Below are 16,708 nucleotides of genomic sequence, written 5' to 3' on the forward strand. Positions count from 1 at the left end.
GTCCTCATCCAGTCTTCCCTTGTCAAACCACTTCACATGGTCTTCTCTGTTCCTGTTTCTCTCACTCCCTCCCTCGCTCCCTCTCCACCACTCTCTCTCCCTCAGTCTTTACTTTTTTCTTTCCAGCGCTACCAGATCCCACTCATTTTCACTCCATTGACCTCTCACAACGCCCTCAACCTTCACCTAGTCACTTTACGCTTCCTCCGGCTCTTCCTCTTCTACTCTCACGGCTTCTTTCCTTTCCTGCCTTTCCTTACTCCCTATCCTTTCCTTCCTCTTATCCTCTTCTTGCTTTCCTGCAGCCAGCCCTCAGCCACGGCATAAGGAGATATCGTTTCATTTACTAGATTTGCTTAAGTGGCCCTTGAACGTACGATGAAGAATGAGATAGCAGGTGGTAGTTAATGCTGTCTGAAGAAGGAGTAGTGAGGCATGGGACGGGTTGGTGGATGTTCCAGGTCTAGAGGCAAATGAATATAAAGGAAGATAGATAGCTAGATAGGCAGGTGGATCGATTAGGATAACAGAGTGCGCAATAAAGGTAAATAATGAATGTAGGAGAGAGAGAGAGAGAGAGAGAGAGAGAGAGAGAGAGAGAGAGAGAGAGAGAGAGAGAGAGAGAGAGAGAGTAAATATTTGCAAATGGCGACTGAATTGCCTTTGTTCAGATTTTAATTATCCCTCCCTGCACGCTCAGCACACCCTCACCTCCCCACCCCTCATGGTCTCCTTTGGACCTCAACGCTCCCCTTCCCCCTCCACCTTCTCCTCACACACCTCCCTTCTGCTGCTTTCCACTTCCAGTCTCCACATAATCTCCTCCACCACGTCCCCCGCTTTTGGCTGCCTATTAGTCCCGCCCTCCATCCCCTCCTGCACTCTGAAAACGCTGTCTCTATTACGCTCCTGCCTCGTCCTGTCCACTGTTTTCCTTTCCCCTCCTTTCTATCCTCCATTTCCACCACCACTACCTCTTAATAAAATTCTAACCTTCCTCACATTCCCGCTCTCCACTATTCCTTCCTTCTTTTCTATCGCCTCCCCGTCCTCTACCACCCAATCAGGCGCAACCAAGACCCCAGCTATCTCATTTCTGCTGCCCCCCTCTCCCACCGCTTCTACTTATCCTATTCCAATAACCGCGGCCACACCCTCTCCTAGTACTCCTCTTTCTACCGCATTCATTCCTTCCTGCTCCCCTCCTTCCATTCACCCAGTACAGAACCGCTTTACTGTTTTCCCTCGGGTTACTCCTTTCCTCCCACACCACTCCACTCGCTCTTACCCTCATACCTTCAAGCCCGCCCCGCCCCGCCTTGTCTTCTGCACAAACACAAGGCAAGGCCGGAAGGGGGAAGGGGGAAAGCCGACACTTTCTCAGAATAACTATAAGAGGACGTAAAATATATTTCTGCCTTTCCTAACTGCCCTGACCATCCCGCACCCTGGAATGTCCGTCCTGGAATGGAACAGAGAGAGAGAGAGAGAGAGAGAGAGAGAGAGAGAGAGAGAGAGAGAGAGAGAGAGAGAGAGAGAGAGAGAGGTATCTGACAGGCATAAACAGACAAGTAGGTACAGAAATAAAGAAAAACATTACACAACTTGCACTTCCCATAAAAAGGAGATCAGTATTATCATTATCGTCTTAGAGAAAAAAAAACAAAAAAAAAAAAACAAGCATTTTCATCTCAAATAGGATGCCACTTCCATCCAGCTCAAGGAAGAAATACATAGTGTTTGCTTTCACTTGCACAAGGAGAAGAGTTATGGGGTATAATTTCCACCTTTCTGGGAGAGATTGAGTATGTCATTTTGAAACTGCATGAACCATTAGAAAAGAAAAATTTTGACCATCTAGAAGACAAACCGCGAACACTTGATCCTGAAAAATATATATTGCCGTGCTTTCGTTCTTGAGATGAAGAAAACAGACAAAAAAAAGGTGCCATTTTTCATCATTTCCAGGATGAAAATGGAGTTCTCTTAACTGTCCCAAGAGAGAAAGCGAGACCGCCATTCATCATCGTAAGAGAAAAATAGGGTGAACCTTCCATCCACCTGGGAGTGAGGGAAAAACAAACAGGTATCTTCTTTCCTCGTCCTGGGAGGGATAACAGACAACATTTTTACAGTCCAGGGAAAGAGAAATGTACTGAAGGGAACAACAATCCTCACTGAGCTGGAGAAAAGAGCCACATATTCGCCGGCCGGGTACAAAATTCACAGCATTTCTTTTTCTTTTCTTCTTTTTATGTGTGTTGACAAGAAGGCTTTCCGTATCTGCTTTACGTCTGCTTTCTTTGTACTTAACTTGGAATATTTTCATTTTCTTTAAGCACTATCTCCAAAATATTGACAACCACGTCATAATATTATCCTACACAAGAACTCTGTCTTTCCAATACAAGTGAAGAGTCCCACTCAAGCTTCACACTGAACCTATGAACTTAGCGTTCCACTCAAAAAAAAAAAAAAAATAAAAATAAATAAATAAAAAAAAAATAAATAAATAAATTTTTTCCATGGGAAGGTGTATGATATAAAGAATCTTCGCGCCTCATTAAAACATTTCTGTCTCACTCAGCTCCAACAGATTCCTTATTCTGTTCATAAATTTTTGTTTCAATGAAAGAATTACATTGTCTCCAAAGCGCCTAAGAATTCATACAAGAGACTTGGAAATGCTCTTGAAACTCCTATAAGGAGTTTTGAAACTTTTGTTTAATCTTCTTGAAAGGAATGCACCAGAATTAACCTGCATTGGACATATTAAAAGGCATCACACGGTTAGGTTGTATTCCATTGACATATTAAAAGGCATCAGACGGTTAGGTTGTATTCCAATGACATATTAAAAGGCATCAGACGATTAGGTTGTATTCCAATGACATATTAAAAGGCATCAGACGGCTACGTTTTATTCCAATGACATATTAAAAGGCATCACACGGTTAGGTTGTATTCCATTGACATATCAAAAGGCATCAGACGGTTAGGTTGTATTCCATTGACATATTAAAAGGCATCAGACGGCTACGTTGTATTTCACTGACATATTAAAAGGCATCAGACGGCTAGGTTGTATTCCATTAAGTGTACATTTTCAGTCCCACATTTCAGTTGGAAGTTTTGCCTCTCCAGTCTGAGGTTCACGTAAGGATCGTACAAGCACATTCATTTCTCTTAATTCGTACAGCCTTGAATCACACAGGCGCAACATGTACGTAATTACTCACTCTACAAGACGTCCCAGTGCAGAGGCTTCATGCACCTTACTACATCTATTTCGCAATATTCTACAGAAAAGTATAATTTCATGGTAAAGGATTAGTTTCTGCCCCGAAAAGAAAAAAAAAGTCCCACTAACTACATATTTCAGTGGTTATATAGCGGACGTGAGTATGAGGGTGTGTGTGTGACGTGCAAGAGAGAGAGAGAGAGAGAGAGAGAGAGAGAGAGAGAGAGAGAGAGAGAGAGAGAGAGAGAGAGAGAGAGAGAGAATAATGCCTTAACGAGACGTAAGGCTTTTCCTTATGGTAGGACTGAAACTCTTACGAACCAGATGATAACTTCATTAAACATATGAAGCCTGTGTATTGGAACCTCTTAAAACATACACGCAGCACCTTCCTATGTGGGTACAAGATTTATTAAAGGTAGGGGTAATAATTAAAACTTCCCCGAGGCAGTGAGATGTTCTGCCAGCCCAGGACTTCACTTCTGACGTCAGCCCGCGCACGCATATGCACGCTTCATGTTTCCCGTGAAGAGGGAGAAGTTTATTGTGTTGCTCTGTTCTTGTGTTTGGGCGGTGCGGTGGCTCTCCTCCACTCCCAGCCTCCCCCGCACCACAGCCCCCGCCTCCCCCGCACCACACAGCAAGGCACGCACGAGGCCCGACTCTCGATGATACTTGTACGCGATGCCTCGCCAGGTTCTTAATATTTCAAAGTTTCCCTCGAGGCGGAAACACGTAGGAGGAGGAGGAGGAGGAGGAGGAGGAGGAACGGGGCAGGAGAGAAGGTGGAGCCGGGGGTGGAGTAGGTCAGGAGAGGAGAAAGGGGAGTAAGAGGAGGCCCGTCTTAAAGCTGCCCGACTCTTGTGGCTCTCCCTCTTTCCCTCTCTCCCTCCCTTCCTCCCTCTCTGTGATAAGAGGAGGAGGAGGAGCAGGAGGGGGAGGAGGAGGAGGAGGAGGAGGAGGAGGAGGAGGAGGAGGAGGGGGTAGAAGACTGAGAGAAATTTACTCATCCTGTGTTGTATTAGAGAGAGAGAGAGAGAGAGAGAGAGAGAGAGAGAGAGAGAGAGAGAGAGAGAGAGAGAGAGAGAGAGAGAGAGAGAGAGAGGCGCGAGCGCGCAAACACACACACACACACACACACACACACACACACACACACACACAAGGGTAAGAAAAAGAAAACCAGAAGGAGGAGGAGGAGGAGGAGGAGGAGGAGGAGGAGGAGGAGGAGGAGGAGGAGGAGGAGGAGAGGTGGACCACAAAGAAAGAGCAAGCAGCAACAGACCTGCTGGTCCCCACGAGGCTATTTGTTGTCTATTTCATTTCCTGATATAGAGTAAGAGACACAGGATACCAAATGCGGAGGAGGAGGAGGAGGAGGAGGAGGAGGAGGAGGAGGAGGAGGAGGAAGATGGGGGACAATGGTAATGGGGAAGAGCGGGAGAGAACTCCGTGATGCGAGGGAGCTGTAATTGAATTTTTCGTGTCTTAAGAAGATGTGGTCACCCTTTACTTGGTGGATGGGGAGGAGGAGGAGGAGGAGGAGGAGGAGGAGGAGGAGGAGGAGGAGGAGGAGGAGGAGGAATGCTAAAAGGATGAGGATGAGGGTGAGGAGGAGGAGGAAGAGGGGATGATGATGGGAAGGACGGATGAAAAGTAGTAAGAGGAGGAGGAAGAGGAGAAAGAAAAGGAGTAGATGAGAAGGAAGATGAGGAGGAGAGGAAGATGGGGGAACAAGTGAAAAGTCAATGAAGTTGAGAGAGGGATCGAGAAGAAGGAGGAGGTGGGGTGATGCAAGAGAAGAAACAGATTGATTTGCAACATAATGAAAAACGGACCAAAGGATTTATTGGAGAAAAGTATGAGGAGGGATAGAAATTGGAAGCGAGAAAGAGAAAAGTGAGAAGGGAAATGAACAAAGAAACCAGGGGGAAGATGAGGAACAAAAGACGAAAAGAAAAAAAATATTAGAAAAGAATGAGAGGGTAGAAGAGAAACAGAGAAGACGAGAAGGGTGGAATAAGAGAGGGAGGAGGAGGAGGAGGAGGAGGAGGAGGAGGAGGAGGAGGAGGAGGAGGAGGAGGAGGAGGAGGTGAAGAGGAGGGTGAGAAAGAAAAGAATAACGAGTGACACAATTGAATCAGATAGAAACGATTGATCTTCGTCAGCTTGAGGTCGAAAAGGAGGAGGAGGAGGAGGAGGAGGAGGAGGAGGAGGAGGAGGAGGAGGAGGAGGAGGAGGAGGAGGAGGAGGAGGAGGATAGGGAAAAGAGGGGTAAGATGAATGGCAAGGCAAGGCAGGTAAGGGAAGCGAACAGTTGAGGAGGAAAGAAAAGGTGGGTGGCGTTCCTGGGTCAGAGAGTAAAGACAAATTGTTCTTGGCAGTGGAGAAAAAAGAAAAAAAAAGGCGCGGGAGGGAATAATGACAAGTCGCTGTAAAAAAAAAAAATCGAAATAACTTAAGTATAGTGTGTATATGTATTTGTGTGTGTGTGTGTGTGTGTGTGTGTGTGTGTGTGTGTGTGTGTGTGTGTGTGTGTGTGTGTGTGTGTGTGTGTGTGTGTGTGTGTGTGTGTGTGTACCTATATCTATTTTTACTGGATTGAGTCAAACTAGTAATGTCATGCTTTTTAATAACAGATTTTCTTTAAACTTAGGTGTACTGTTGGTATACGCAACTTCCTCCGTGTGTGTGTGTGTGTGTGTGTGTGTGTGTGTGTGTGTGTGTGTGTGTGTGTGTGTGTGTGTGTGTGTGTGTGTGTGAGAGAGAGAGAGAGAGAGAGAGAGAGAGAGAGAGAGAGAGAGAGAGAGAGAGAGAGAGAGAGAGAGAGAGAGAGAGAGAGAGAGAGAGAGAGAGAGAGAGAGAGAGAGAGAGAGAGAGAGAGAGCGGTGGATAAATTGAGGTTATGGGACAGAGTACCTGGAAAGGAGCAAGGATAAAACTAAGGGCGGTAGACGAGGGAGGAAAGGACGGGGAGGTGATGTGGATGGGGAATAGGGATAGTAAGGTGTGGAGTGGAGTGGAGTGTGTTGCGAGAACAAAGTGAGGAGGGGCTAGATGAAAGTGAGGGGGTGGACTGGAGTGGAGGCGTCATGTGAGGGCAAGGTGAGGGGAAGCGTGGCGGGGGTGAGGGTCGATGTGTTGAGTGCAGGACGTACGTAGGTCACCTGACTGCAGGCAGCAGTAGCGTGTGGCGTGGGGTGGTGGCCAGCAGCAGGCGGGGAGAATATTCATCACAGGAAAAGTGAAAGCGTGTGTGTGTGTGTGTGTGTGTGTGTGTGTGTGTGTGTGTGTGTGTGTGTGTGTGTGTGTGTGTGTGTGTGTGTGTGTGTGTGTGTGTGTGAGAGAGAGAGAGAGAGAGAGAGAGAGAGAGAGAGAGAGAGAGAGAGAGAGAGAGAGAGAGAGAGAGAGAGAGAGAGAGAGAGGCAGACAGACAGACAGACAGACAGACAGACAGACAGACAGACAGACAGACTGACTGACTGACAAGGATGTTACGTATGTTTACATATGTATGTTTGTGGAAAAGGAAGGGTGAGGAAGGAAAAAGTATGCAAAAGTCCTGTGTGGTGTGAACAGTGCACTCATTGGCCATACACTTACCCGCTTCACTTCTCCGGCAGGTGTGTGGCGCAACATGCACGGCCAGTGTGCATGGCCACGGATGGTAGTCGTGACCGGGCGTGACGTCATCTCACGTGCCACAAATCCATAATGGATGACGGCCGCAGCAGACTAGCATGGAGAGGGTGTTCATCACAAGCCTGCTGGCGGTCTGGGCAGCGGACGGAGCCACGCAGTCAGACACCGGTTCCTGTCCCCGTCCTGAGGACAACCCGTGGTGCTCGTGTTACGACTTCAATGACGGCGTCTTCCTGGAGTGCTCTGTGGTGCCCCTATCGCGGGTGGCCACGGTTCTTGTCCAGCTCCGCCACCCTGTCAAATCTCTTAACATCTACGACCTGGAAGCCAACCTGACCTCTCTGCCCCCGGCACTTTTTGTCAACAGTGCCGGAGTCTCCTGCCTCAAAATTTCTCACTCAAGTCTGCGAGAGGTGCCGGAGAGTAGTTTTCTGGGCCTGCAGTCCTCACTACATTCCCTCAGCATCATTCATAGTCACCTCACCGCCATCCCCCAGGCTGCTCTTCAAAGACTGCCCCGTCTGAAAACACTGGACGTGGAAGCCAACAATATAACTGAGCTACAAAGTTTCAGTTTCGTCAATATCAAACTAGTGAACCTCAATATGAAGGGAAATGGACTAAAGTTCATTTCTGAGTATGCTTTTGACGGACTGGAGGAAAGCCTTGAAGAGCTAAACCTAATGAACAACAAGCTGAAGCAGTTGCCCATTCCAGCGTTACGAAGGCTCAGCAAACTTCGGACCCTGAAGTCCGCCAGTAACCGCATCTCCGATGTGATTAGCGACGGGTATTCCCGGCTTCCAGCCCTGCAGGTGTTAGATTTGAGTAGCAACCGCTTCACGCAGCTCACGAGCACCAGCTTAGCTACCATGCCTGCCCTACTATCTCTCTCTCTGTGCAAGAACCACATCTCCCAAGTGGCAGGCGATAGCTTTATCCAGAATTCTGTGTTGCAGAGGCTGTGTCTCAGCCACAATAATATTATGATGCTCGAACCAGAGACCTTTTCTTACACACTAGCTCTGCAGGTGATAGACCTCAGTCACAACCACCTCCATACCATCAGCAAAGGTCTGTTTAGTAATCTGCCTGAGCTAAGGGAGGTTTTCCTTTCCTTCAACAACATTCTCAAGCTCCAAAATAATACCTTTGCGAATTCCACCCAGATTTCCTTTCTTTATCTCCACAACAACGAGATTCACTCCATTGAGAGTGGTGCATTTGCCAACTTGGAGGTACTTTTCGACTTGCAGATCAGCCACAACAACCTACCAGAGATTCCTGCCGGTTTATTCTTCAGCAATCGCGGCCTCAACACTCTCAGCCTAGACAATAATAAGATCACCTCCTTGGCCGGAGGTACGTTCAGCCATCTGTCCGAGCTGAGGGAGTTGCGACTCCAAAACAATAAATTATCCAGGGTAGAAAAAAATACTTTTTCACCTCTTCCTCACCTCCATGAACTGCACCTTCAAGATAATTTGATCCAGTATGTCGCGAAGGAAGCTTTTTCTTCGCTGACCGAGTTACAGCATCTCAATCTCAAGAACAACAAGCTGGCACAGGTAGCAGATTCTCTCACCCGCTATCCTGCAAGCCTAATAACTCTCCAGTATTCAAAAAATGAAATTAGCACGATATCCACGGATGCCTTGAGAGGACAAAATCGACTCAAGATTCTGTGGCTAAATGACAATAATTTAACAAGCATGCAGGAAGTGCTGGTACACGACCTTTCTTTCCTACAGGAATTATATCTCCAAAACAATAACCTCGGTTACATCCAGGACAAGTGTTTTCACAACATGAGGAAGCTTAAGCTTCTCAAGTTATCCAACAATGATCTGCAGCACATCAGCTCCTTGCTCTTCGATGGTCTCACCTCTCTGGAAGTCCTCTATCTTGACCACAATGGCATCAGAGAGATCGAGCCGAGAATATTTCAACGACTGGTCAGTCTGCGCCATCTCGATCTTTCTAACAACGAGATTCTGCATGTGCGGCGATTCATGTTTGAAGGTAAAATTCCTCTAAAGGTTCTGCTGCTACGCAACTCTGGCATCACTGACATGGATCCCTATTCGTTCTCCAGCCTGAGTCAACTGGAGGAGCTGGATTTGTCCCAGAACTCTTTAGCTCGCCTCAACAGGCTTTCACTCAGCATACCTTCCATCAGGGTACTTAATCTTGGTGACAATCATTTCCAGATCATTGAAGAAAATTCCTTCTATGGTATTTCCAATTTGAATTGGTTGGACATGAGTGGATGTGGACTCTTCCGTCTCCCTCCACACCTCCTTTCCGAGGCCGTCCACCTCCAGCACCTCAACTTGGCCAGGAATAACTTTACTGATCTGACATCCGTTTTTTTCCGTAAGCTGCACAATTTAAGGGAGGTCAATATATCATACAACAACTTCTCCCATAATGTTCTAAACTCTGTCGAAGGTCTAACAAAATTGGAAGTACTTATTCTCAACCATAATCCCATTGAGGAATTGCGGCATCCCCTCAACGATTTGCCAAGCCTGCGTGAGCTGCACTTGTCTGCAACTAACCTATGGAGATTGGACCGACACATCCTCATAAGATTGAAAAACCTGCATACTCTTGACCTGTCCTACAACCAGCTGTCTGACATTCCACGGGGCATGCTGGCAGCCACAAGCGTAAGCAGCCTCAGTTTGGCAGAAAACCTCTTCCCACAAATACCTAACACCATCTTCCAGGAGGGCGCCCCGAATCTTCGCTCCCTTAATATGTCAGGCAATCCCATGAGGCGGATTACGGATCCGCTTGTGGCTATTGGTCCTCCTCTTCCGCTGCTTGAGGATCTGGAGGCAACTAGAACAAACTTGACGACTTTAACAACATATGACCTCCAGCAGATGCCCAGCCTCCGTTACCTCAACCTCTCCCGTGCTTCCATCAGCAGGATCTCTCCAACTAGCCTGAGAAATTTGACTCATCTCACTCATCTCAGTCTCGCTTACAACCGTCTCCAGATCTTGCCAAAGGAGAGGCTGCGCGGTCTACGATCCCTCACCTTCCTTAACTTGACGGGAAATATCCTCAAGAAGCTGGAGCCTCTACCTTCTGCCTCCCACTCCCTTAAGGTGAGTACTTCCTTATACAATCACTGCTCTATCCTTCCGATTCAGCACTCAGTTTTTATCACATAGATCCACTCTCATCTTCACTTCTACCTCCATTCTTGTACCTTCTTCATAGCTCACTGGTCCTCATCGTTCTTTTCTCATCGCCAGGCAATGATGAACACTGAGAGAGAGAGAGAGAGAGAGAGAGAGAGAGAGAGAGAGAGAGAGAGAGAGAGAGAGAGAGAGAGAGAGAGAGAGAGAGAGAGAGAGAGAGAGAGAGAGAGAGAGAGAGAGAGAGAGAGAGAGAGAGAGAGAGAGAGAGAGAGAGAGAGAGAGATGGGGGAGGAACAGACACAGAATAAACTTAGATAGACAGACGGACAGCCAGATGGACACACTGATGGTCAGACGCACAGACAGACACAGTGACACCGCGACTCACGTCATGATGGTCTTAGATGCCAGTTATTGCTAGAACAAGAAGTCAATGAGAATCCTCCCCCGTTTCTGAGAGATAGATAAATGTACACACTACCTACTTTCGATATCTGGGTGATGTTCCATCAGTATAAGGCCAGCCCCATTACGCTTCCTTTTATGGAAGTAAGGGGACCTCCATTCTAGCAGATAACAGTCCAACCTCACAGAGCTCTATTAGTGTTTTCGAGACAGGTGTGAAGCCTGTCAAGTCTCCCGAAAAATCAGTGACTTCTGCTCAATCAATATGCGTGCCTTCTGCCAAACAAAGTTTTTTTTTGGGGGGATGGCTGAGTTATAAAGTATTTGCATCTTCTCTCACTACTCTAGCGACGTAAATAATTGTGTAATAGAGTCTTACTAGTCATGTACGCCCAGTAAGTACTATTCGTTATTCTTAGGAACATACGATATAAGCTACGACAACTATATTGCCAAATATAATTATAATTTTCAAGACAGTCTTTATACTCGTACATTATTTGCACTGCTTTCACAATATTCAATATCTACGATTGGGTAGTAAAAATGAATACGCATGTATTTACTCAACCACTGACAGCAAATGGATGACATGCGACATCTTGTGACATTTTAGTAATTTGACTTGTGAGTCCTTACATTAATCACATGAACTTAATATCAAAGATGACTGCTGACGGAAGAAGAGGAAGTGCGAGCCACTAAAAAAAAATTGTCTGAAGGCAATAAGCAAAAAGTCATGAAAAGTTTCTCATTTCTGTAAACTCTCTTTTGCAAGAAAAAATACATCTAAGTCATTTCAGCGATGTATCCCATTAGTGCAAATGGATTTTTTTTTCCCTGTTCTGTTTTTCGGGGAGTGTGAGTGAATGCAATATTTTCTTTTTTTTTTTTTTTAGATAGGCAAAGGTGACATTCTCAAAGCAGCGAACCATTCCATGGCTCACTGTGAACTGAAGTCCTACCAGAAAATTAAGCTCGTCAATAAGCTTGCTCTCTGGAGAGAGAGAGAGAGAGAGAGAGAGAGAGAGAGAGAGAGAGAGAGAGAGAGAGAGAGAGAGAGAGAGAGAGAGAGAGAGAGAGAAAATGGGGCCCTCTTATTGCCAATTCCCATTTATATGTCAGATAGAATGGTAAAAAACAGAGGGTAAGTATCTTGAAAACTCCCTCTTGAAAGAGTTCAAGTCTTAGCTAGGAGGAAATACAGGAGCAGGCAGGAAGTTCAAGTTCTACCGGAGAAAAGGATGAAGTCTCTCTCTCTCTCTCTCTCTCTCTCTCTCTCTCTCTCTCTCTCTCTCTCTCTCTCTCTCTCTCTCTCTCTCTCTCTCTCTCTCTCTCTCTCTCTCTCTCTCTCTCTCTCTCTCTCTCTTCATGTTTCCACCATTTGTTCATACATTCTCCCATTGCTCTCATGTTATTTACTGAAGCTAATTCTCTGACATCCGGCAGGTGCTTGACGCCTCTGGGAACAAATTAACGGGGTTGGCACAGTCGTCCTTCAAGCATAGCGAGTGCCTGGAAGTGCTGCTGCTAGGTGCCAACTGGATCACCACCATCCATCCGCGCACTTTCTTGCCCCTCACCGCTCTCCGCCGTCTTGATCTTTCTCATAACTATCTAGAGGAGTTGTCTGTTTCACCTCTGGAGCCCCTTGAACGGAGCCTGGAATGGCTTCGCTTAGATGGTAATCCATGGAGGTGTGAATGTCGCCTGGGCCAGCTATGGACGTGGCTCCAGGATCATTTGTCGATGGTGCCTGATCTTCGCACCCTCAAGTGTCACCTGCCCGAGGTATTTTCTTTTGAACTTCACTTTTTTCTTTCTCTCTTTTTCCTGTCAGAAACTTTAACTCATGAATTGGTAACGCTCTTTACGTTTTCTTCATCTCCGTTTGATATACGTGCATCTCGCTGCCAGTGACTGATATTTCTCCTTATGATTATACAGAGACCAACTTTACCCCTATTCCCTCGTAGGCATTCTCTGGCCAGCCCTTCCTGATGTTGTCGTCAGGCATGTTGTGTCCTCAGCCACTCATTCTCCAATTGGACGCACAAGGCATCCAGAGTCAGTCATTGGTACTCAAGTGGCATGCCTCCAATCAGTCCTCCATCCAAGGTTACAAGGTATGAGCCCTGGACTTGAGTAGTGTGGTGGTCAGGCACAGAGCAACGTCACACTTATATTTTTGTATTCAGTATTCAATATTTATAGTTTGACATGGAAGTGGAACTCCTTATTAAATGGTCGAGCAATGCTAGGTAGTTTTGCTGTTGTATTCAGTATTTGAAATTCCTTATTATGTGGCCGAGTAATGTTCGCACTGTTATGTTCGTGTTGAATAATTATCAGTTTTATCATAAATGTCTGGAAGGTGATAACGATTATGTGACAGACGTGTCAGTCAAAACAGAGGATATGGAACTTTCCTATAGATATGCATGACATTAATAAAGCCTGATGTGTTACCCAAATACCGAAACAAACAGACAATGTCACGAAGTGGAAGGAGTCAACAGTAAGCTATGCCACAGTAAGCCCATATCACTGAAAGGGAAGGCAGACTTATACACGGCATCTCAAATTCTTCCGGTCTTTGTGCATATCTCAGGATATAGTACGCATATTGCACATATACTAGAATATAAGTACGAAAATCAAGAAGTTAAACTCCAACTCCTCATCAGCATAATCCAAGATCCCTTCGGATAGTCATGTACCATTAGTGTTTTATTGGTTGAGAGAGAGAGAGAGAGAGAGAGAGAGAGAGAGAGAGAGAGAGAGAGAGAGAGAGAGAGAGAGAGAGAGAGAGAGAGAATATAAAGAGAGGCGTCATCCCTGACAGGTATCATTCCGTGAGACGAGTGAAGACGGCCAAGTAGTGGGCGGCCTGAAGACCCGCTCCCTCACTTCCTCACCTACCAACTACCGCCTGACGGGGCTACGACCACGCACTAGCTACTTGGTGTGTGTGCACGGTCTAACCACCTCCGCCAGTCCTTCAGCCTTTCATCACCATCACACCACCCAATATGCGCCCGTAAGTCATTTTCAGAGTAGTTAAAGTTTGTGATGAATCAGTGATTTTGGTGCAGGATGAAAAGAATCACATCAAGTAGATTGTCACCAGCGGACCTATGCATGTCTTTATGTCAAATAGTAACCCTGACTATTGTGCACTTGAGATTATTTCTTACCTCTGATTTTTCATGCATACTTTAGTCTCTCTCTCTCTCTCTCTCTCTCTCTCTCTCTCTCTCTCTCTCTCTCTCTCTCTCTCTCTCTCTCTCTCTCTCTCTCTCTCTCTCTCTCTCTCTTAGATGCTGAGCATATTATTCTGAAACTGAAAAAAATAGCAATTAAGAATTGAGCTTCCACTAGTTTTATATTACCTAGCACTAGATTTATAGTCTTTGTGTCACTTCTTTATATTCTCATGCTCATTTTTCTTTTCCGATCCGTCGCTCTACCGTGACAACGCTGCCGCAGGACCTGAGTAGTAAATGTGTGCAGGTGAAAACCGACGAACCAATCCCGGCCAAGATCGAACTCAGCAACCGTCTTGCAATCATGATTGGAGTATCGCTGGGAATCGCCATTTTCTTCATTGCAGGCACCATTATTTGCTGCCGTCAAATGTGTAAGGACAGGAGGGAAGCGGCCAAGGCTAAGTTGGAATCCAACGCTGGCGGCCAGAACTACCACTCCTACAGGCAGTTCTCCGTCCAAGACAACAATGACGCTGCCGCTGATTCCGCTCCCAAAGAGGGACAGACAGAGTGCTAGAGACGGTAACGGGAGATAGGGTGTAGCCACAGAAAACGGTTCCAGGTCTCGTTCCAGGCATGCAACTGGCGCCGTGCACATGTCGTCCCACAGGAAGAGTAGTTACAAATTCTACCTTCTCCTTTCCCAAGAGTGTTTTTACATCAGTTAACCAGTTGTTTGGAGGTGTAAGGCACTCCGAGAAAATGAGAGAGCAAGTGAGCGGCCTCGAATTCCATATTTGTTTTTTTTCTCGGTATGCGCCAGTATGAAGGCAAGCTCTCTGTGGCAAAGGCAAGAGGCATTGCTGGGAGGGAGAGACACATCCCGCTGCAACTTCCCCGCCGCCCAGCCGCTCACCTGCCTCTTGAATGCCATTATGTCCCGTGAATCGTAACATTGTCGTATTGGAGTGTTGGTGAAGTATTAAGAAGCAATAGTTTATCATGTTATGTGAATAAAATGTTTATTAGAAAAAATATGCAAATCTATATAAGAGTATGTTATGAAGAAAGGTTTGTTTATATGCAATGTTATACTAAGTCTTAGAACGAAGGATTCTTTATTCCTGAGCTTTGAACTAGATATAAAGTGAGCCGTTTTATGTGTTCAGCCTCTAAGAGGAGCAGCGAGCGGACCAAGGCCGCATATCTCGGGACCAAAGCCTATACGTGGGGTGGAACATCTGCCTCCACGGGAAGACAATTGACATATATCACGGGTAGTTCCTTCCAGATGTGCAGGTCTGTAAATCACAACTCAAAATTTTTATTTGAGACCAAAACACAGGTTGACTATATGATTTACAAAATTGTCCTTATCATGTAGCTCAATGGGGAATTAAATCTAACTAGAGGAACAGCAGCAACATATGCAAAATACTGCCGCATGTTGCTCCAGTGGCGATGACTTCTCACTCGCCTGTAGGAATCTACCGCTTGTTTGTTGTCTCTTTATAACTCTGGAATGAGAGTATGTTTAGACTGGAGTCAAGAGTTGGCAAGCACTCACGTCATTTGGGATGTGGAGGGCGCGCAGAAGGTTTCAGACCGTCGCCATATTTTCCAGGGAATAGCGTTTAATTATAAAAGTTATTTTAGAATCGGGTAGGTACTTTAGTATTTTTAACAAGTGGTGTTCATATACCGTAGCAAAACATAAATCGACTGGTCACTCGACTGGCATGGAAAGCCGTTTAACCATCGAATTCTTCCTTTAGATGAGCAATATACGTTTAATGAAGCTGTCGACAGAGAAGTGTTCGAGGGTTACCTGGCGCCGGGGTGGTGGAGAAAGCACCTGTAGCCATCCACATCACACACACAATGGTAGGCTAGCACATACAGCACACACCTTGGACCCACCAGCCACAGCCAGACCCTAGACATGACACTTCGTTGTGCAAAACCTCGACTGTACTGTCCCCATATACATACCCCCTGTTTGCCACCCCGTCACCGTGGCGATCACCCGTCGCTCCTCCCCCTTGCGAAAAAGTCCCTAAAAATGTTGACTGAAGTATGTAGTCACGATCCAGTCTCCTTATTCGCACACAAGCGAAAACCATGACTCAAGGTAAAACAAGTGAGCAGGCCTACGCTGATTCAATAGTTTGTAAATCCATAGTATATGAGGATTCACACACCTCATCTATACGTAGTATTTTGCGTAAGCATTATAATATATATATATATATATATATATATATATATATATATATATATATATATATATATATATATATATATATATATATATATATATATATAGTGTGTGTGTGTGTGTGTAAACAAACACACACACACATACGTATGTTACCTTTTCTTTTTCCAAGCAGGGAAATGTGAACCATCAATCAGTGACTACATACACCACATATCCCAAAATCCAAACCATCTTCCAATTTTCTAACAATGAATACTGTAGGACCTGTCATATTGCCTTGGCGAACAGTCTAGACAGCCGTTCACACCACAACACCATATCCTTGTAATTGGAAATGTTCACAGCCAAACACAAAGCATTTAATAACCGGCCAGTGTGTCTTTTTTGTAGTATTGCTGCTGTGACTCTAATATTCCTCCTCTCGGACCAACACTCAGCTCATGATAGCTCTGTATTATATTACCTTGTGAGGCTACCGTGGCTGTACACTGTTATATGGTCGGTTGTACGTACTCTATCCTCGCCTGTGGCCTTCTTGTATATACACCGGTAAAAGAAAATAGACCTTTCAGTTCTCCTCACTATTCATTAAGTATCTAGTCCTTAGCTCCCATTCCTACATGACAATGATCATCATCAATAACACTAACCACTGTTGGGAAAAGTCTTTTCTTCTACTTTTGCTTTATATATATATATATATATATATATATATATATATATATATATATATATATATATATATATATATATATATATATATATATATATATATATATATATATATATATATATATATATATGCTGCATATGCAAGTTATTTTTTTTTCTCATC

The 16,708-nt window shown here is 45.3% G+C and overlaps 1 protein-coding gene across 4 annotated transcripts in view; it reads left to right on the forward strand.

Annotated features, from left to right (window-relative positions):
• The window catches only part of LOC135088950 (protein artichoke-like), a 42,181-nt gene extending 25,748 nt beyond the window's left edge, over positions 1–16,433 (forward strand). For 3 of the 4 annotated variants that reach the window (XM_063984040.1, XM_063984039.1, XM_063984046.1), the window contains exons 2-6: positions 6,865–10,002; positions 11,893–12,234; positions 12,420–12,569; positions 13,289–13,483; positions 13,933–16,433. In XM_063984040.1, the coding sequence (XP_063840110.1) occupies positions 6,982–10,002; positions 11,893–12,234; positions 12,420–12,569; positions 13,289–13,483; positions 13,933–14,229 (4,005 nt within the window). In that variant the 5' untranslated portion in view covers positions 6,865–6,981 and the 3' untranslated portion in view covers positions 14,230–16,433. The remainder of the gene's footprint in view (positions 1–6,864; positions 10,003–11,892; positions 12,235–12,419; positions 12,570–13,288; positions 13,484–13,932) is intronic. The other variant, XM_063984047.1, reaches the window with a different exon arrangement.
• Positions 16,434–16,708: the final 275 nt, after the last annotated feature.

The sequence above is a fragment of the Scylla paramamosain genome, chromosome 3, assembly GCF_035594125.1.
Source record: "Scylla paramamosain isolate STU-SP2022 chromosome 3, ASM3559412v1, whole genome shotgun sequence".
In the NCBI taxonomy this organism is placed as follows: domain Eukaryota; kingdom Metazoa; phylum Arthropoda; class Malacostraca; order Decapoda; family Portunidae; genus Scylla; species Scylla paramamosain.